Here is a 21,152-nt window from a genome sequence, read left to right on the forward strand (position 1 = left end):
CCCCGTCTCTCCCCCATTTCTCCTCAGGCCACTGGGCCTCTGCCCCCTCCGGCCCCACCCCAGGCCGGCAGTGACTGACAGGCCACCACCGGCTCCGCTGATTGGCTCAGCCGTGGCCAATGGCACAGCTGTTGCCGGGCGGGCAGGGGCAGCCCGGGCCTCTCCTCACAGAGCTGCCCTGCACCAGCTGCCCCCGCCTCAGCGCAGCTGCGCCTCAGCGCAGCTGGGACGCTGGGCCTGCGGAGAGACGGCCTTCAGGAGGGGCCATTTCACCTGGAGCTGTTCTCTCAGCAGCGCAAGGTGTGTGCACAGGTCTGCCCTCCCTCAGAACCTCCCCGGTCTGCTCGTGGGGTCTGGGCCTGCTCAGGGAGGGAACGTGAGGGGACAGGAGGGCATCTGCTCTGGATTCACTGTGGACTGGCAAGTCTTTCCCAAAATGCGGGTCGGTCTGTGCTCCAGCCACAGCCCCGGGCAGGAGGAGCTGCATGACGGGAGCCGCTGGCCTCGGCCAGGCCTGCACCCGGCAGGAGACAGGGCTCTGGCCCCGGTCACACCGCCCATGTTGAGCCCAGCACCCAGGGCCTTCGTCAGGCCTCACCTTCCCCTGGGGCTGAGGAGGAGAGACGCCCTGTCCTGGCGTGGCCCAGGGCATCCTCCTGCGGCCAGAAGGAAGGACAGAGCCCTGTCACTCTCCCCACAGGGGCTGACCACCGTCCTTCCCTTCTGTGCCTGGGGCTCCCCAGTGCTGGCAAGGCCCTGCGGGGCCTCAGGGCCAAGCAAATGCTGGGGCACCGAGGGCTCCCGGGGCAGCTTTGGGCATCTCTGAAGCTGAGGCGTGGCTGCCCCTTTGCTTCTGCAGATGCGGTTATCTGCTACCCGCTTCATGATCAAAACCGTTCCTTCGTCGTGGCACGTGGACTGGACAGATGCCACGTCCCTGTTAGTCTGGGAGGGCTTCAGGGAAACAAGGAAGTTGCAGCATGCACCCAGGTAGGAGGACAGTGGAGAGGAGCCCTGACAAGGTTTTTCTGCTGTTTCAGATCTGAACTCGGACATTTGTGTGCATCCCAGCACCAAAGTCTGCTTTTTTTCCTCCAAGCTGCACGGCTTTTTGCCAGCAAAAGCGAGTCGGCCTGAGCTGGTCTGTGGGATAACTTGGCTCCTTCCATTTTGAGTTGCATGCCTACCCTTTTCCTTTTTTCCACCAATGTCTTCCTTTCAACCCCCTTCCCCCCAGGTTCCATCCTCTTTCAAAGGTGATTCTGATTTCAGTTTCTAGAGAGATCATGGAGCAGGTAGACACAGGATGTAAGTATGGACTGGTCTATACCTTCAGAGCTGTAGGCTGAGCTGTTTTACCTTTAAAGGCTAGATAGATATGGGCTATGGGTAGAGTTTCTGTTTGCTAATTATTACTCCTCTTGGGGCCCTGTGACAGCGACAGTAAGTTTGTCTGCCGGCAGGTCCGCGGCAGTTAAAACTGACACTGAAAGAGTTTCAGTGATGGATGCTGTTCTGTGTGTTTCAGTTTGGGTACCCATTTCATTGAGCTAGAATTATTCCTTTGCAGTTAGGTGGCGGGGATCTTCTTGCACTGGTCTTTTCTTTCTGGAGCGCATCCTGATATCCTTTGTCATCCGGAGCTTTCCCCTCTGCTGCCCAGAAGAGTGATGGTCGTGATGAGGACTAAATCCTGTGAGTAACGATTTCTTCAAGTCTGATTATGAAGGTGCCAAGCCTCGTTTTGAGGGTCCAAAGGCTTCCTTTCAGGCCCAAAGCCTCATTTTTAGCTTCCAACGCCTCTTTCTTAGGGACGGAATCCTCCTTCTCATGGACCATAGGCTCATTTTTAGGATTCGGTCTGCAATTTTGAGGGCCCAAAGCCTCATTTTGAGCCTCCAGAGACCCACTTTTAGGGTGCAAAGCCTTAGGTTTTGGTACCAAAGCATCATGTGAGGGCCCCAAACCTAATTTCAGGGTTCGGAGCCTCATTTTCATTTCTAAAGCACCATTTCTAGGGCCCAAAGCCCCATTCTTAAGGCCTTGACCCTCCTTCAGAGAGCCCAAACCCGCCCTTCACAGCTCTAAGCCTCAAGTGTAGTGCCCAAAGCCCTGTATTTGGCATCAAAGCTTCATTTCGGGGGGCCATAGAGGAACCAATAGGTTCAGCTTGTTGTCAGGGTCCAAAGCGTATTTGTAGCATCTCCCCCATTCTTTGCAGCGACAAAGCCTGCTTTTGAGGGCTGAAAGCCTCATTTGGAGGGTCCAAACCTGTCTTTCATTACCCATGGCCTTTTTTTAAGAAGCCACAGTTTCATTTTTAGGATCCTGTGGTGGTGTTTATGTCACTGCCGATAGGGCAGGCCCAGGAACCTGGCTTGTGCAGATGCTTGTGATGTCGCCTGTGGCCCAGTTCCTCTGCCGGAGAGGGCAGAGGCTGAGCGGCCTCAGGAGAAACAGGCGAGAGATGGGCCGGGGGCAGCTGGGGCAAGGGAGGGAGCAGGGCCAGGACCAGGACCAGGGGTGCTACGTGCACAGGAACAGGTATCTCGTTTTTATAGAGCAGCATCATTTTTAGGATCCAGCCAGTTGCTTTGAGGCTCCAAGCTGCATCCTGAGTTTCCAAGCCCTCATTTTTATGCTCCAAACCCCTCTTTTAGGGCCCAAAGCCTCAGGTTTGGAGTCCAAAACTTCAATTCTAGGGTCGGAAACCTCCTTTTTATGGTCCAAAGCCTCATTTCTAGGGTCCAAGCCTCATTCGTCAGTTCCAAGCCCCACTCTTCAGGTGCAAAGACTCTTTTTGAGGGCCCAGAGCATCATTCTGAAGGCCCAAAGTCTGATTTGGAAGGGCCAGAGCCTCCGTTGTAGAGGCCAAAGCCTTATTTACAGTGTGCAAAGGCTCCTCTTCAGGCCCCAACCCTCAGTTTTTAGCTTCCACAGTCTCCTTTTTAGGATCCAGTCTGCAATCTGGAGGGTTCAAATGCCCATTTGGAGGGCCCAAAGCCTCATTTTAGGGGCCAAGCTCCTCGTTCAGGGTATGAAGCCTCATTTGGAGCCTCCAAAGACCCATTCTTAGGGTGCAAGGCCTTAGTTAGGTAGCTGCAAATTCCGCGTCGGGTCGCTGCACAAGCCTCCCTTGGGCACTGTCCTCCAAGAAGTGGGGTGGCGCTGGCTGCCTCCGAGTCATTGGCTCAGCGTCAAGGAGGGAGACTGGGTCGCGGCGGCAGCTGCTCAGCAGGCGATGACATACAGAGGATGTCGCTGTCAGCTGATTGTGCTGCTTGAGGCCAGATGATGGGTAAGTGATGACCTAGGGAGGAGGTCACTGCCAGGTGATTGTGACCACCACCATGAGGGCAGAGGGCCAGTCCCGCACAGAGGCCCCGGGCTCACTGTGCAACTCGCACTGTGTGGCGAGGTCCTCGTCCTCCCAGCTGGGCACGGCCATCTTCTCCTGAGGTACCCCGTGTGCCACAGGGCGCTGATGATGGCTTCTGCCTGGGAGAGGAACCGTTACCACTCACAGCTGGAGAAAGCAGCAGCTTTTCTCCCCAGTCTCCTTGCTGAGGACTACCTCAAGATTATCAGCCCCGTTCAGGCTGTCCAAGGAGTGCTGCTCTTTGCGGATATTTCAGGTGGGGTGAGCAGGGAGGAGCAACCACGGACACGAGCCTTTTTGGGACACGCTAGGCCCTTTGGAGCCCTGCGCCGGCTCCTCAGACAGAGTGGCCATCTTGTCACTGCTGAGGTCTTCTGCTGGGATGCCCGAAGAGAGGGGGACGGGTTCTGTTGGGCGGTCAACCACTGCCACCGCCAGCACTGAGCCAGCGCGTGGGAAGGTGCGACCTACAGGTTCTCGGGCCGGGCAGCATGGAACTGGCTGCCGGGTCCTTTGTCCCACGTGGGCATGTCCTGACTTCTGGGTGTCCCTGTTACAGGTTTCACTGCTTTGACAGAGAAATTCATCCAGAGGGCCGGCCCAGAGAGAGGCACTGATGAGCTGGCGCAAACCCTCAATTCCTACCTGTGTGACATTTTGGAGGGTAAGGGCCGTGCTGCGGGACTGTCTGGCATCGGGCCGTGAGGCTGCTCATGGAGGGTGGAGGTAGACATGCTGGGCAGCCTGGTCCTGCCTCCTTGCAAGGGCTGGGGCTTTCTGTGGCCTGCAGGAACAGCAAGAGCAGCCAGGGTCTCCTGGTGAGTCAAGACGGGCGCAGGTCCTTTCTGCTCCCCCCTGTGGCTGAGGAGGCACCCGCTTTCTCAGCAGCTTCCTCTGTGCTTCGGGCATGAACACCCGGCTCAGTGATGCATTAGTGCCCAGAGCAGGCTGGGGGCATCCAGCAAGTGCCAGCGCACGAGTGACCTGAGGATGCTGGCGCTGATATATGTGTGTCTGTGTGTGTCTGTGACGCCCCCACGGGCCCCTTTTCACAGGGGACTTCTTGACCCTTCTAAGCTGACCGTGAGCACATTGTGGCCACCTCTTTGGCAGCCCCTGTAGAGCAAAGCAAGAGAGTCCTCAAAGGTGATGAAGGGTCTGGAGCATCTCTCCTATGAGGAAGGGCTGAGAGAGCTGGGACTGTTTAGCCTAGAGAAGAGAAGGCTTGGGGGGTGATCTTAGTAATGTGTCTAAAACCTGAAGGGAGGGTGCAACGAGGACAGAGCCAGGCTCTTTCCAGTGCTGCCCAGCGTCAGGAGCAGAGGCCACGCCCCAGGCACGTACTGAAACACAGGACGTTCCCTCTGTACGTCAAGAAAGGCTTTTTGACTGTGAGGGTGCCTGAGCGCTGGCACAGGTTGCCCAGGCAGCTTGTGGAGTCTCCCTCCCTAGAGCTATTAAAAAAGGATCTAGCCACCGTCCTGGGCAGCTGGCTCTGGGCAGCCCTGCTTGAGCAGCAGGGTTGGACCAGATGGACCCCAGAGGTCCCTTCCAGCCTCCACCTTTCTGAGATCTGGTGGCAGCTCGCAGGCCTGCCTCCGTGCCTGCTGTGCACGTACCAGGGCTGTGGCCCCTGTGAGCCCGGGAGGCAGGCCAGAGTGGCGCTTTCCTGGGCTGTGCCCCACGGTGCACCCTCACCTGGGTGCTCCTCTCGGGGTGGAGGGGCTTGCTCTGTGGCTTCTGGAAGAAGGTGTCCACATGACTCTTCCTTTCCTTCTCTCTGTCCGCAGAGGTGCTGACTTTTGGAGGAGACATCTTTAAGTTTGCTGGTATGTACTTAGGACGACGATGCCCACGTGTGCTGACCTGCGGCATTTAACTGTTGTGGCGGCCATTCGCTGCGCTCTCCTTCTCAAGAGGCTCTGTGCAGCGCCTTGAGCCAGCTTCCTGGCCACTCACGCACCCCCCCGTGCAGTGCCCTTTCTCCAGGCTTCTCTTTCTCCCTGGGCCTGCCTGCCTCCGGTTTGGCTTTGGCAAGGGCTGCGGCCTCCCTCATTCTGCCCCTGCTGGTAGGACCCTGGGCTGGGGGTGGGGGGGCAAGGAAGCACTGAGAGGAGGAGACCCCCTAGCAAGCACAGCCAAAGGTGTGTGTCGGGGTGGTGGTGAGGGGCAGGGAGGCCCTGGTGATGGCGGAGCTCGGGCTGCCAGGCTGCGAGGGGAGGAGGAGGCCCTGGTGTGCTGCAGCTGCAGAGGAGCGCTCGGGGCAGGGGGTGCCAGCGCTGCCGGCTGTCGGCCGCTGTGGCTGGCCCGGGAGAGGAGAGGTGTGCCGGTGCCCAGGGTTTGGCCCTCCAGGACGATGCCCTCCCACAGGCCCATCTTCCTCAGCACGTCGGCCGGTTTCTGCTGTCCCTGCCACTGAGCGCGGGTCGGGGAGAGTCAGGTCTCAGCAGAGCCTTTCCCTTTCCCTCACTTTCCCCAGGGGATGCTGTGCTGGTGCTGTGGAGAGCACCACCCCAGGAGCTGGCTAAGACCATCAGCCTGGTGCTGCAATGTAGCCGGCAGATCCAGAGGAAGCATAGGAATCGTGACACGCACGTGGGTCAGAAGATCCAGCTGAAGATGGGTACGGGCGCTGTGGCACGGGGTGCTTCTCGGTGGCAGGGAATGGGGGGATCCGTCCTGGGGCTAGTGCCAAAGGAAAGCATCTCCTGCGAGCATTTAAGGGGCCAGCTGTAGTCTGGGCGGGGATGGGAGACCAGGCCTGCTGGGTTTGCGTGCATTTGCAGATGCAGAGGAAGCTTAAAGGCAAAGCGGGCGTCAGATCAAGTATGAGGGTCCTCGAATGTCTGATTTAGCACAAATGTCTGTGGGAGGTAGTTATCTTTCCATTTTTTCCGGTGGGGGCAGCTTTGCATCCTTTGCCCTGCTGGATTCTCCCCTGCCTCTCACAAAGAGCAAAGGGGAGCTGCTTTGCACATGGCTCGGGGAAGGGCTTGGGCAGGCTGTCGTGTGTGTTGTCAAGCAGACAGCTACAACCTGCCTGCACGCTAGTAGGGCAGGCAGTGATCAAGCCCGCCTGGTTTGCCGGGCTTCTGGGCAGGCTGCTGGGCTCCTGGGCAGGCAGCTGGCTAAGACACCCGGCACTCTCAACACACTGTCTATTTCTAGACACCCGTTTCAGGCACCTGTGTCAGTATGCCCCTGAGTAGGATGGAGGATGCCCTCCCCTTCCATAACGCCAGTCTCCCCACTGGGCTTCAGCTTAGGTTCTGAACAGCTGAGATGCTGGGAGCTGTAGAGCTCAAAATCTTCCCTGTGTCAGCGCTGCTTCTCCCTCTCTCTCTCACCAGGGATCTCTGCAGGGCCCATGGACCTCCTGGTAGTCGGAGACAGGAGGTGGCAGTACTTCTTGATCTGTGGCGAGGCCCTGGATGAAGTTTGTGAGGCCGAAGCGCTTGCGAATGCAGGTGAAGTAATCCTCTCAGCCACCTCCTGGGAGCTCTGTGAGCAGCACCGGCTCAGGACCAGGCGCCTTGCAGGCGAAAGAGCTGTGAAGGTAGGTGGGTGGCATGGCCTGTAGAGCCATTTTGAGGACCCAGACCTGGACATGAAGGAGGGAGGTGTCAGAAGGCTGAGGAGCTGGATGTGGAGAGAGTTGGAGCTGTGGAAGTGGGTGGGCAGCTGAAGCTCTTGTCCTTCCCTCTCAGGGGTAGCAGTGGGCTGGGCTTGCTTGGTTTGAGGGGTCGGGGGGCACTGGGAGGGTTTTGTCCCCACCAGCAATGTCCTCTGTGGGTCACGGCGCTGTTGTTGACAGCTGGGGGATGCTTGGGTGATGCCTGCCCAGCTCCGGTGCTTCTGAGGAAGCACTGCTGTCCCATCCAGCCAGGTGGGCTTGTTCTCCCCTTTCCTGGGCAGTGACGGTGGAGGGCAGGCTTTGTCCCCTGGGACTCCTGGGGAGGCCAGTGGCAGTGCCTTCACGCCGTGTGTCTCCAGGTTACGGGCATGGATCCGATGTCTTGGTCAGAATGCCAAGACGCTTTACGCAAGCTTGTACAACACCCAGGGAGCCACCGCTTGGAAGGGGAAGGTGAGTGCCAACTTCGCCTTGTTCGCGGCTTGCCTGGAAAGGTGGGGCCTGGCTGCTTCAGGGGCCAGAGAGGAACCACCTCTGCCCTCTTCCTCCTTTCGGTTAGCACTCGTGCTTTTGGCCCTCGCGTGCATCAGCTGGGGCAGTGGCTGCTGCTGCCTTCTCCCTCCAGGGGACAGCACTGCCGTGAGCATCTGGAGGTGGCAACATGAGCAAATGCAGAAGACTCTTTCTCCCCCGTTTCCCGCGCCAGCCCCTGCTTTCCAACACCTCGTAGTCCTGTCCTCCCAGCGACCACCTGCTTTTTCTCTCCTCAGGTGCCATGAGACCTGCTCTTCTCCTGCCCGGTGGCGCTAATGTGTACGACGTGCTTAGGAAGTACATATCGGGAGCTGCTCTCGGGAAGGTACGTCCAGGCCACCACTGCTGGGGGCTGCATTTTTGGAGGGCAGAGGAAGTGGTGCATTGCAGAGATGGAGTTCTCACGAGAACAGACAAAGAGAAGAAAACGCACCCTGAGAAGACAACGCGGGGAAACTGAGCCAGGGGGCACTGGTGCCGCACCATTGCGTGTGTTGACCTCAGAGAGATACGGGTGGTGGGAGGCAGACTTCTGTCTGTCTGTCTTTTCTGTGGGTATGGTTCTGGAGGTGCTGCGGTCGTGGCGGTGGGATAAAGGGGAGGCTGCACTGAAGTCCCCAGAGCATCCCTGCGGGTCGCCCCTCATGTCCATACCCGTCCCAGGATGGGGTGGTACCGGAGCACCTTTCTCTCCTTTGTCATTTGCGTTAACGATTCGGTATCTGCCTGCCACAGGCTGGGCAGCCTGCCCGCCATTTGCGCTGAGAGGAGGAATTAGCCCTTCCTCGGGGAGTACCTGCTATTGCCAGTATGCCTGCTCTCCCTCGGTATCTGGTATGGGGAGTAAGCCCCCGGGAGAGCAGGCTGGTGAAGCCATCGTGCTCTTGTCTTCCAGCTTGATGACAGAGTGCCGCTGGACCTCTTCTCTGAGCTACGGCCGGTCACCAGCGTCTTCGTCCAACTGCAGTTGACTGCAGGAATCAGCACAGTGGACATCCGCACCATCATCCACGATGCCAGCAGGATGATGCTAGAAATCCTCTGTCCTCACAAAGGCGAAATCAACAAAATCGTCCTGTTTGATAAAGTGAGTGTGTGGGAGCAATCGCTTCCCCCCACCCTGAGGGGGTGGGCGGTGAGCAAGAGGGAGAGGCTCCCTCTTAGGCATTGTAGCAAGATGTGCTGCATCCGTCCTTGGCAGGGCTGCATGTTCCTCCTGGTGTTTGGCCTCGGTGGAGAAAAGCTGCGCTACGAGAGCATTCACGCCTTGCAGAGTGCTATTCAGATCTTCAATTCCTGCTCCACGATGCTCATGGAAATAGAGTGAGTGTGTGGTGGGGGTGCATGCTGCCTGGGATGGCGCAGGGGGGCTTCCCAGAAAGAGACGTGTCTTCTAGCTTGCTCTGCCTTGTCCCTGGCAGGAAGGAGGCAGTGCCCTGAGAGGTGGCAGGCAAGCCCCGGACTTAGCCCTCGGCAGCCAGGCGGAGTCCCGCCAAGCACACCCTGCTAGCCACCGTGCTGGAGCGAGCCCTTGCAAGGGCAAGAGGCTCCTTGGTGCCAGAGGCAGGCCCTTCTGGGCGACTGGCCCATGAACAGGGATGGGGTCCAGCCACCTGATCTCAGGTTGCTGCCATCGCAGGCCGTGACATCGTGGGTGCCTTCTTCCCTCCCTCTTTGCTCATGAGAGGGCTGTGGCCTTCTGCAGGTCACAGCTCAGGGAATGTGGCCTCAGGGGAAGTGTCCAAAACATCCCACATGCGCTCTACCCCTGTCCTTTGTCCCTTGCAACGTGGGTATGTTGCGCCCCTGAGCTCTCCACGTCCCCAGGACCCGCGCTGTCAGGACAGGATGGCAGGTGGCCCAGGCTAGCGCCGAGGGGAGATGCGGGAAGGGATGAATCTGGGCGGGCAGGACTGCGCCTGGGGCGCTGCTGAAGCTGCACTGTTTCCCTGTGTGCCAGGGCAGTGTCTGTTGCAGTTACCAGTGGGACGGCGTTCTGCGGAGTCACCGGCCACCCTCTGAGGCATGAATACACAGGTAGGAGGCGTGTGTCTGAGGCGCGGGAGGCTGGTGTGGGCCTGCTTAAGCATAGCACTCTGGAAGAGGAAGGCGGGCTGGGAGAGGGCTTTCCCAGCAGCCGGTCAGGAGCGGCCCGGGCAGTGCGGGTCCTGGCCCGTGGCAGGAGAATGGGCTCTGTGGCCGTTTGTTCCCCTGGGTTCTGCTGATCCCGCTGTGGGGTTGGCCTGTGCTGGAGGCGAGGCAGCCGTTGGCCTGGAAGGGCACCACGGGGCCGGTCGCACGGGTACGTCAACGCACGCTCTCGCACGCTCACTCTCTCTCTCTCTCTCTGGCAGTCATTGGCCAGAAGGTGAATTTGGCAGCCCGGATGATGGTGCGCTACCCTGGGCTGGTGTCCTGTGATGCAGTGACCTATGCCTCCTCTCGGCTGCCCCCTTACTACTTCAAGGAGCTGCCGGAGAGAAAGATGAAAGGCCTCAGTCATCCTGGCACTGTCTATCAATATGTGGGGATCACCAAGAAGAGGTGAGTGACCTCCGAGAGGGCTGGACGAGGGGATTGTGGCATCAAGGGTGCAGCCTTGGCCAGCAAAGAGGAATTCGGCAGAGAGAGACCAAGCTGGTCTCCCTTGCCTGTGGCTGAGACGGTCAGAAGCCCTGGTGCGGGAGGCTTTTTGCCTCTCTCCCCTGCTGTCTCCTGCTGCTAAGAGAGCGGGAGTGAAGCCACAGGGATGGGGAAGGTTTGTCTGTCTTGGCAGACACAACCTGGCCTTGCAGGCTCTGTCCAAATGGCTTTCAGCTGTGCTTGCTCCACCACATGCCCTGGTAATGCTGACCCAAGGAGGTTTTTGGGACAAGCCGCTTCTGAGCAGGAAGCTTTGGGCCAGCCTGGTTCCCATGGGGAAATGTGGACCGTGGGAACACACTTCCTCTCATGTCTTCCTGCTGAAACCTCAGCTTTTCCTCTGGGCCAGGATTTGACCTTCTCTTTGGATGACGGTTTGAATGTTAACATTGCCATCTCTTGGAAACTGCAGGAGGAGTTAGGCCAAAGGTGCTAGGTGCTTGGCATCCCAACCCGTTCAGTGACACAAGTCCTCCTTTCCGAGACACTTGTTTCTCTTGGCCAGCGTGTGCTAGCCAACAGGACACCCTGGCTCCTTTCACATGTCTCCAATGGCCTCTGGTGGTGGACTCTTGATACGTTCTCCTGTCCTGCCGTGGCCGTTGGGCTTCTTTATGCTTGAAGCTGTCCTAGCGTGCAGCTTGAACTTTGGGTGGGGGTGCATACAGGGGAAAACATGCTGCTCGAAAGACAAGCAGGTGCACGAGGAGCACATCCTGCCCCTCCATGCCAGGCTGCTTCTCTGTGTCCCCTGGCTTCTCACCAGCTAATTGACTTGTGTTTTCTTTTCCCCTGCTTCTAGCATATTTGGCATGGGTCTTGCCAAGAAGAGGTCAGAGTACGCCCCCTTACTGGGTAGGTGGAGAATGCCTTGCTCTTCTGAAGCCCACTTTCTTCCCCTTGGTAACTTTTAGTGCCACGCTGGGACGGGAGAAGCTTTTGCCAGGGATGATGTTGCTGCAGAGGCCCTGAGGAAGTGCGGCCTCTCTCGGCCCCTACTTGGTTGATCTCTGTGGGGTGGAAAGCAGGGTGAGGCGCCTGGTGCTGCCTTGCCGTGCTCCAGACCTGGTACGAAGGTACCTTTGAGCTACGGAGCTGCTGACGCCTGGGGGCTAAACTGATCCCGGTCTTTGGGATCAGGAAAGCGATTGCCTTCTGCCAGTCTGACGGAGAGTTCCGGTGGTGGGTTCTCCCCCTTGTACTCCTCACAGATCCTTTCTTGGCAGCATCTGGGCGTAGACAGGGCAACGTCAGGACCCAGGGGGTGCCTTTAATCCCTCGGTGTCTTGCTGGAGGTTTTGGGCCCTGTTTCAGGTTAACCCCGGGAGGCAGCTCAGCCCCACAGAGCCACTCGCTCCCCCCAGCGGGATGGGGAAGAGAATCGGAAGGGTAAAAGTGAGAACAGTGCTGGGCTGAGATACGCACAGCTTAATAGGTAGAGCAAAAGCTGCGCAAGCATGCAAGGCCAAATCAGGCATTCGTTCCCTGCTTCCCATGGGCAGGCAGGTGTCTAGCCGTTTCCAGGAAAGCGGGGCTGCATCATGCGTAACGGTGACTTGGGAAGACAAACGCCGTAACTCCAAACGTCCCCCCTTCATCCCTCTTTCCCCCAGCTCTTCCTGCCAAGCACCGCATCGTATGGTAGGGAATAGGCCTTTGGGCAGTTGGGGTCAGCTGTTGTGGCTGTGCCCCCTCCCAGCTTCTTGTGTGCCCCCAGCCTGCTCGCTGGCGGGGCGGCGTCAGAAATGGTAAAGGCCTTGACGCTGTGCAAGCACTCTTCAGCAGTAACCAAAACATCGTTGTGTTATCAACACCCATGTCTGGTCACAAATCCAAACCATAGCACCATAGGAGCTATCACTGAAGAAAATTCACTCTAGCCCAGCCAAAAGACACTGAAGATGCTGCCTCAGCTCCCAGGAAGTGCCCTGTGGCTCATGCTACAGCGAGGAGATGCTGCAGCGACTCGCATCATCTCTTCCAGTCTTGTGCTGGATCACTGCGGGGAGTTGCATGGGGCCGGCTGAACCTCTGTGTCTGTGGGAGGGCAGAGGGTGGCGGGACGGGGAAGAAGGCATGGAAGCTGCACTGTGGGGCAGGCGGGCCCGCTGCCGCTCTGAGGCAGGCAGAGGTAAAAAAGCTGGGATGAGTGGGCAGGAAGGAGGCCTGGCTGTAGGCAGGCTGGTGGAAGTGGTGGCGGGACAGGCAACTGCGGTGGAGGGTGCCAGCCAAAGTGGCATCTCTCTGCTTGTCAGCACACCCAGCAGCTGGTTTTCTCGTTTGTCTTCACAGGTCGGGAGAAGGAGATTGACCTCTTTGGCAGCTGCTTGAAAGCCTATGAGGACTTAGGACAAAGGCACATCCTGGCATTTGAGGGCACGATGGGCTCCGGAAAGAGCCACTTACTTACTGAACTGGCCTATTTAGGCCAGGCTGCTGGCCACAGGTACAGGTTTTTGACCTCTAGCTTTGGGATGCTGCCCCTGCCCATCACCTGGCAGCCGTAGAACATTCCGTCCCCTCTGCCAGTGCGCCTGGCCCTTGGACTGCAGCCTCCCGAGAAGGCCTCCTGGAGACGCTCCCTAGGAGCACTTGCATGCTCTGCTCCCGCCTCTACATCTCTGGGGAGTTGGAGGTGGCTTCTTGAGCCATGGCCTTTCCTCCTTCACCTCTGGGCCAGGCACAGATAGAAGGAAAGAGCCCAAGCCCGATGCTTTTCATCTGACTCCAGACGCAACAGACAGCAGGGTGGCCTGTCTCGGAAGCCCTGCTTGCCCTCTGCTCCTTCCCAGAAGGAGCACTGGGGCAGAAAAGCCTTCCTGTGGTCTGGGAGTCAGGCTGCTAAGGTCTGGAGCCCAAAGGCAAACCCACCACTTGCTCCATCCTTGCCCCTTAGCCCCGTGAGTCCCTCTGCAGGGGGGACGTAGCGAGACCTGGACCGGCGCTGTGGAGACACAAGAGTCTGGAGCCGGCTCTCCCAGTGGCTTGGCAGCAACTGCCCCTCTGTGCCCTTTCTTGTATGAGGAGTGAAAAGCTTGGCCTCCTCTGGGAAGCACTTTGAGACGAGTGGGTGAAGAGCCCCCCCCAAGGGCATCTGCACCCCTTTTGTGCTAGAAGGCTTGGGCTGTTGGGGATCTCAGTCCCCTTTGCTTTTGCACGGCAGGGTAGTTGCCATGGAACTGCTAGAGGTCAACGTGAGGCAGTCCTTCTCTGCCATCCGTATGCTGATGGCCAGGGCCCTGGGCCTCCAGGACAGTGAACCGTGCGGTGCCAGGCAGTGCACGCTGCAGACAAAGCTCCAAGGGACAATTGAAGAGAGCAGCTTTTGTCTCCTCAATGACATTTTCCTTGTCGAGGTGAGAGCAAGAGGCCTCTCTGGCCCTGGAGAAGGCCTTCTCATGAGCTTTTCTGGGTCTGATGTTGTGCGGGCGCGCTGCTGGGAGTGCCTTAGCTCGGGGGTGGGAATCGTGGGGGTGGTAGCACAGGTTTCCCATTCCTGGGCCCTGGGGGGCTCCCTTTCTGGGGCGAGTTCATGTCCTGCGCTGCATCTGGCGGTGCCTGGTGTCTTGTTCAGCACCTTGGAAGTGGCATTGGAGAGAGGCTGGTGCTGGGCGCGTGGTCTGCTCCAGCCAGCCCAAGCCTCCTACAGGCAGAGAACCAGCTCTTCAGCCCACGCCCAAGCCCCAGCTCTGCCAGTGATCCTCAGCAGAGGGCCTCTGCTTTGGGCTCCAGGTGCAGCCCCCACTGTGGCTCCTTGCACCTGTGCTGGGGAGAGGTAAGGTGCTGAGGCCAGCAGAGGCAGTTTGCTCTGCGGTCTTGCTTGGCGGGTTCATGTGCCTAGCCCCGGAGCGATGCTTCTGCCTGACTCTGCTTTTCTGGCCAGTTTCCCGTTTCGGACAAGGTTCGCGACATGCGTGGAATTGAAAGAAAAAAGGAGTTGCACTCGACTTGGGCAAAAGTGCTGGAGAAGGTGAGCCTTTCTCCTTCCTTCCTTCCTTCCTTCCTTCCTTCCTTCCTGCCTTCCTTCCCTCCTGGGTCAGAGAAGGAAAACAAGCCTGCTGGCTGCGGGCTCTGCACCACAGCAGTGTGAGCCGATGGGAGGACCACACGCCCGGGCCATCGCCCTTCAGGGCCTGAGAAAGCCCCCACCTCCCCCCTCCTCCCTGCAGCCCCACAAACACACCCCATAACTTTCCTCCCGTCAAGTGTAGCCTGGACAAGGAGCAATGGCTTCTGCATTCCCTTGCCCAAGCTGCCTCCTTCTGCAGGTCAGGTGGTGTTAGGTGTGACCTTAAAATCTCAAAGAAATTAAGAGTCAGTAAGCTTCTGAGCAGGGAAGCGGCTGGGGAGAGACTTCAGAGCATCCTCTCAAGAGACAGAGGCTCAGTCTCCTCCCCTGCAAGACACTTGGGATTCCACTGGATTGCCCTCAGAACGTCCTGCTTTTTTTCAGACCATTGGAGGAGAATTTGGCATTTTCGTCATCGACAATGCCCATTTCATCGACCCTGCCTCCTGGAGTATCATGTCACCCGTGCTCCGAAATGTCTCCTACTTCATGGTCATGAGCTTGGCGCCGGGCTACGCAAGAACAGAGGGCTTTTGCAAAGCTGCAGCAGACAACACAATGTCCCAGAAAATCACCTATCTTCATCTGGATGAGCTGAAGCCTTCAGCTGTGGTGCAGGAGGTCTGCCAGAACCTTAAAGTGGACAGCATCTCCAGGGATCTAGCGAGGTAAGTTCGAGGCAGGGGAGCTCTTCCTGAGGGCTTGAACCTATGCAGACCACGGACGGGAATCAGCCCCCCCGGAAAGGGAGCGCAGGGCCACTAGAAGCATCACCGACTCTAGCGAGTACTCTAGGAGGTGGGTTGCTTGTTATGCCTTGTCCTGGCAGGCGTGAGCTGAGAGTGGGCCACTGCCGAGACACAGAGCGTGGGAAGTGTCAGCCCTTCGCGGCTGCACAGAGAGGAAGGGAGGAAGAGTCCCGAGCCCAAGTGTGGCTGGGCTGTGAAAAGGCCTTGGTCTAGGTGGCCAGGCTGTGGGGGAGATTCCCTGGGACAGAGGCCTGCCCTGCTGCCAGAGAGGATCTAGGCTCCTGAGGAGAGGAAAGGCAGGGCTCGCTGCTCTGTGCTTTGGCCGTTGGCCGCAATTCTTTTCCCATGGACTTCAGCGAAGGCCGGAGGTTCGGGGGGGCCCAAAAGCCCAAGCCAGCAGAGGACTGTCCCATTCAAAGGCGAGGTGCAGCTGTGACAAAGATGCTGGCTACCCTGTATTGCCCAAGTGACTCGCCGCCCACCTGAACCGTGTTTCACTTTACTCCTCTTGTGGTGGTCACTGCTGCGTCTGCTCCTGTCCAGGTTCCTGATCCAAAGAAGCTCGGGGATCCCGTATTACTGCAAGGAGCTGCTGGGCTGCCTTCTTTGCAACAACATGCTCTTGTTCCGCACCCGGAGGCGGGGTGAAAAAGCAGAGGACAACTGGGAGAGCCTGATCAGTAAGCACCTTTGCTGCTGACTAGCGAGTTGCTGTGTTGCTGTGGCGCGTTCTCCGCAGCACAGTCTTGCCCCATCATTCCCCCGTTGACCTGGGCAGAGTCAGATCTTGCAGCAGTGCAGAACGTGGTCTGGCGGAGGCGTGGGCTCCTGCGTGCCTTGCTGTTGGGACAGCCAAAGCAGGGGCTAGCGAGTTGTGGTGGCTTGGAGGGGCCTAAATTCTTGGGGCGGGGGTTGGGGGGCTAAAACACAGGGGAAATGGTTCCAGAGCACACCTGTTTCTGGTGTTTCTTAGGCATTCTAATGGGCACGTAGTTTACCCTGGCCCAACGCCAGCTCACTTGAGAACAAACCCCAGCTTGAGGCGAGGGACGGGCCTGGGAAACTTTGAATTCAAAACCATAAATCCCCAGAAGGGTGCTGGTAACGGAAGAAAACGGTGGCAATGCCACCGAGAGCGCCATGCCAGCCAGAGTGCTGTGGCCTTGGGAACAGCCAGGGCTGATGCTGCATTTTGCATGATCACTGGCAATTTCCCTGGCTGTGGAGGTAGCCCTGTCGAAGGCAGCAATGCTGCTGCTTTCTGTCGCGGGGCGTTCAGTTGCCCCCTAGGCACTCCAGAAGCTTTGACTGAGGGGCTGTTTGGGAAAGCTGGTCTGAAGGCAGAACACCTGTCTGTTCTGGGAGGGCTACGCAAAGAAATGCTTGCAGTGGTAACTGTTTTGCTGTGCTTAATGACCACGTTCAGCACGTGCAGGTCTGTGCGCTTGCACTGGACCATGTGAAGTGGGACTTGTCCCATCTCAGGGGAATTTTGAAACGTTTGCAAGCCGCAAGTTACTTTGCAAATTGCCTTATTCGTGTTCTCCTGCTCCACCCAGCTTCTGCAGTTGAGGCTTCACCCCTCACAGCAACCTCGAGCTCCAGCGCGGGGAATGATGGCACGGTCTGCATCATCAGACCAGACGTGAACCCGGAGAACACGGTGCTGCCCGCCACCTTGAAAGGTGAGGGACCGAGAGCCGCTCTGCCGGCTCACGGCTGTGCTGGGGCCCCTTCGCGGGGCATTGGCTAGAGGGAGGCTGGGCATTTGTGTGCTGCAGAGTCACCCTCTCAGCTTGGGGGCTCTGCTGGGAAGGTGGCTCCAGTGCAACCAGAAACAGGCCTGGGGTTGCGGGCAGCCATTTTCCCCTCCTGGGTGTGAACCAGCTGTGAGCCTGCTGGCTGCTTTCCAGCAGCAGGTAGGAGAGAAAAGGCTATTGGTGCAACACTAGAACGGCTCCCTTTTCTCACAGAAACAAATCCTTTGCTGGGAAAAGTCTTTGACTTGCCGCTGACTCAGCTGTGATCGCGACTTTGCCCTCGCTATTCTCTTTTTAAGCTCCCCAGCTAACGGCGCTCTCAAGGCACTTAATCCAAACCAAATCCATTGTTTTTTTCTGTGGATTGGCACGGAAATCCCCCCATACCAGGGGAGCTGGATGGGGGAGCTGTCAACGACTGTCCCTCCTCTCTAGCCATAGCCATTTGTATGAACCTTGAAGAAACGTCATGCTAAAGCATTCCTGCTATTACGTTGTTCTGTCCCATCCCCGCCCCCCCCCCCCAAAAAAAAAAAACCAAAAGAAAACCAAACAAAAGGCATAGTATTGTCTGGCCAAGTCAAGAGAGCCATTGTGGGGAGCTCTGAGTCCACCTCTGCGGTGGGGAAGGTTCTCTGTTTTCTGTGTGCGCTGTTGGGCAAAACCCTACTCCAGATCTGGTAGGGCGCATCATGGACGCATGTACCTGCTGGATCCTGCCCTCCTCACCCCAGGTGGGCGAGTGTTTGTTTGAGCGTCTCGCTCTTCCCCAGGCCTTGTGGCCTGCGATTCCAAGAGGTGCGGAGCCATTTTGAAGACGCCTGCCCTGGGTTGCAATTGCCCAGCAGGTGCAGTGCCGAGGAGAAGAGGCCAAAGTCTACCCCATTTCATGTGTTGAGACTTTCCAGCCTCTCCAGCCTCAGCATGGGGAACAGGCAAGAGAGAAAGAGGTGTTGCTTCTTTTTGACAGAGATTGCGCTGGCCCAGCTGGACGGGATAAAGCCACTGAAGCAGACGATTTTGAAGTTTGCAGCTGTCATCGGGCCAGTGTTTACCACCCAGCTGCTGTCACACATCCTTCCTGATGGCATCAGGCACAAGATGAATTGCTTGTTGGACATGCTGGTGAGCGACAACATCCTTAAGTGGCTGAAAACCACAGAGGTGGCAGAAGATGTCCGAGATCCTACCAAGGGGCCAGGCAGCTCTCGGCAGGCAGAGAGTGGTAAGTGGCAGCAGTGAAGAGGCCAAGGGAGCTCCCAGCTGTGTCCTGGTGGGGCTCGCCAGGGCATGGTGCACTTCCCCCCTCTGCCCCAGTAATGGCTGGGTGGAGCTCAGGCAGGCATGGCGGTTCGGGATGGCTTGTTCAAAGATCTTACAAGTCAATCTCAAAGAACGCTAGCTTTGCGCTGGAGGGAAGCTCCCACCAGCTGTCCCAAGTGCCTCTGCTCCTCTGCCTTCAAGTGCTGCTTGTAGTGCAGGCACGGGAGGGCATGTGCAATCACCGATATCCTCTCCCAGCTGCCTGCGGCATCCGGATCAAAGATGCCCTCCAAAGTGCCCCAGGGCCTTTGAGAGGCTTTTATTCAGCTTTGATTCCCCTGTGGTGCAGCAGGGGAAGCTCAGGAGGCTGGGGACTGCCTTGCCAGGAGCGGAGAAAAAGCAGTGGCCGGGGCTTGCTTCGGCTGGCGGCAACGTCCCCACCTCCTGTCTGGAGCACAGCTGAGCACTGTGTCCCCAAGGCTGTGCTAGCATCAGCAAGGCAAGGCGGGCCCTTTTGCCTCGTCCTGCAAGGCTCGGTGTGCAGCAGCGCTGGTTTGCGGCTAAGGATGCTCACCAAGGCATGACTTTCATGCCCCGGCTGGGATGGCCCTGAGCCCTGGCCCCAGCTCAGGCTGATGCAAAGGCCCTTTGCCCTGCAGGTGTGGAGAGACCCTCTCCGAGCAAGAAGACCACGGAGCGGCAGTCTGGCGTGCTGGTCTTCTGTGTCCCACTGCTGCGGGAGGCTGCCTACGAGCTGTGGCCCGAGAGACAGCGGGTCGCCTTGCACCGCAAGTGCGCCGCCTTCCTGGAGCGGCACGCGCACAAATGCAAGAGCTGCAGCCAAGGGGACTTTGTTGCCTTCCACCGCTTCACTGTCACCAGCACCCAGGAGGGAGGGAGCAGTCAGGGCCCTGCTGAGCAGGGCGACCCTCACAGCTGGGAGGCCTTGGTGCTCGCAGGAGAACAGCTGAAGAGGGATAGGACTCACACCCCTGAGGGTATGCTGTGCACCATGCTTCACAGCCTGGGCCCTCCAGGCCCCCAGGGGGGCTGTGCTGGGGATGGGGTGGGAGGACATCTGCTAGGGACGAGCCCAGGAGGTGAGGATGGCCACTGCAGACTTTCCGCAGCGTGTCGCGACCCTTGCAGGGATCCTTGCGATCCCCAGCCCGCTGGGAGAGGGAGAGTAGTTCTTCCCCTGTGGTATGTGAGGAGGTATCTAACCCCCTGTTTTCTTTCCTGATGCTGCAGGTGCTCTGCAGCAGCAGCAGGCTTTCCTGGAGGAGGATTTTGGGTGAGCAGACACGGTTTTGATGATTTTGGAAGGCAGTGAGCTCAGGGTGTCCAGAGGAGACAAAGGAAGCGCCGCCATTTGGCTGCCGGTTGTGACTGCAGCTTAGGGAAGAGGCTTTCTGTGGGGTGGGAGGTGGGAGGAGATGGCCATGGAGATGAGGGAGTGCTTGAGGAAGCCTGTGGGCTCAGAGCGATCCTCACACTACACTGGAGCAGCCCCTGCTTTCCAGTTCCTACAGAGTAGCACTGCAAAATCTGCAGGGGAAAACCTGCCCCGGGGACTCGGGTGGTTTGCCTGTGGGAAGAGGTGACAGAAAGCCCAGCTTGTCTCTTTCTCCCTACCTACAAAGCACCTGTACGTGTCGTACGTGCCCATGGCCTCGTGCTCTGCTTTGAACAAAGGGCTTTTGATGCCGTCTCTGTGGGGAGAAAGAGCAGTACAGGTGATGCCTGTGTATTCTTTGCTCTCTTCTTCTCCTGGGAACCGTCCTCTGACTAGTGTGGCAGGACGGTTTCTGGCAAAGAGTGAACAGACAGCTGAGCTGCCCAGCAAGACCGACAGGAAGCACAGCGGTACCTGCTCATGTGAATGCAAAGCCATCGTGGAATCGGTGCTTGTGCCTTTGGCTCGCCACTACATGGCGATGGGCGATGCCGCCAGAGCCTTCTACTACCTTCTGGAGTCTGCGGCTGCCTACCTGCATGTCTCCAACAGCTACATGGTGAGTTGCCCTGCTTGCCAGCACCCACTGTGCACAGAGTCCTGCCTGCCTGCCTGGCCGTTGCACTAGGGCATGCCTTTGCGGCACCTTGGAAGGGAAATGCTGGGGTCAGACCCTGACTTTTTCCTCTGGTGTGCCTCTTCTGCGGCAAGAGACACGAGGCACTGTGCCCTTAGCACGAGGGGCATTAGCAGGGAGGCAGTCTGAAGGATCACTGGTGCCTGTCTGTGCTCTGAGACAGTGTGACTGTGTTTGGGCGGGCGTCACCAGGGGGAGAAACAGGCCCTCTTAAGACAGATGCCAGAGGCAATGATGAGGGAGGACAAGGCTGGCCGTGGGCTCTGCACCCACGCTCACCTGCTCTCTGTGTGCTTGCGCAAAGGCCCTCATGAAGCTGAACGAAGCGGAGGTCCTGAGGAACTCACTAGAGAAGAAAGCAAATGTGATAGCCTGCTTTGAAGAGGCCACCTTCTTCAGCCTCAAAGGGGAGGTAAGAGACGGGCAGGTCTGGAGGGATCTCCCGGGGGACGGAGCTGGATGCCTTCCGCGGTTGCAGGGGATATCCCTGGCATCTCCAGCCACTTGGGGATTCCTGCAGTCTCCTGGGCAACTAGTCCATAGCAGGATGTTTCCCTTTTCCTCTGCAGGTCTGCTGGCGTATGGGGCACATGAAGCTGGCAAAGAAAATGCTCAGGGAGGCTTTGAGCCTGCTCGGAAGACAATTCCCCCGGACCTCCATTGGAGCCTTTGTCAAGTCTCAGGTGGAAAAGTTGCCGTGTGCCTCTTATGTTGCCAGAAGAGTATCCTCCCTTCCGCAGGAGGCCCGGTAAGAAGCAGAACTGAGAAGCCAGGGGAGGAAGAGCCATTTCCCACCTGGTCCCAGGCACCCCGGCCCAACCTGCCTAGGCTTGAGGCCACCCTGAACCTGACACATAGGCCTTAGCAGGACCGAGGCAGTAAGGAGCCACGTGCGGGTAGACCAGGGGACGGCAGAGCCCCACGCTCCCTCCCTCCTTGCGCCCTGCTTTCCCCCGGCCCTGTCCCATTTAGCACTGCACAGCTAGAGCCTCTGGGCCAAGCAGTTTCTCTCGTGTGGCAGGAGGAAG

General features: G+C 58.3%; 1 protein-coding gene and 1 long non-coding RNA gene across 2 annotated transcripts; both read left to right on the top strand.

The window, feature by feature from the left end:
* Positions 1–184: 184 nt before the first annotated feature.
* LOC138682655 (uncharacterized) lies at positions 185–4,314 on the top strand. The gene is made up of 4 exons (XR_011322678.1): positions 185–300; positions 860–990; positions 1,571–1,695; positions 3,939–4,314. It is a non-coding gene; the product is annotated as an uncharacterized lncRNA (long non-coding RNA).
* A 3,067-nt stretch (positions 4,315–7,381) lies between these two features.
* Positions 7,382–20,626, top strand: LOC138682647 (adenylate cyclase type 10-like; the record flags this gene model as incomplete). Its single annotated transcript, XM_069773910.1, has 18 exons — positions 7,382–7,466; positions 7,784–7,844; positions 8,421–8,634; positions 8,749–8,870; positions 9,508–9,584; positions 9,902–10,091; positions 10,993–11,045; positions 12,483–12,636; positions 13,354–13,546; positions 14,074–14,160; positions 14,644–14,927; positions 15,552–15,688; positions 16,577–16,693; positions 17,739–17,993; positions 18,691–19,029; positions 19,283–19,325; positions 19,824–20,046; positions 20,429–20,626. Coding segments are annotated over exons 1-18 (2,832 nt in total), but the record flags the coding sequence as incomplete, so codon positions are not given.
* Positions 20,627–21,152: the final 526 nt, after the last annotated feature.

This window comes from Haliaeetus albicilla, chromosome 29 (genome assembly GCF_947461875.1).
Source record: "Haliaeetus albicilla chromosome 29, bHalAlb1.1, whole genome shotgun sequence".
In the NCBI taxonomy this organism is placed as follows: Eukaryota; Metazoa; Chordata; class Aves; order Accipitriformes; family Accipitridae; genus Haliaeetus; species Haliaeetus albicilla.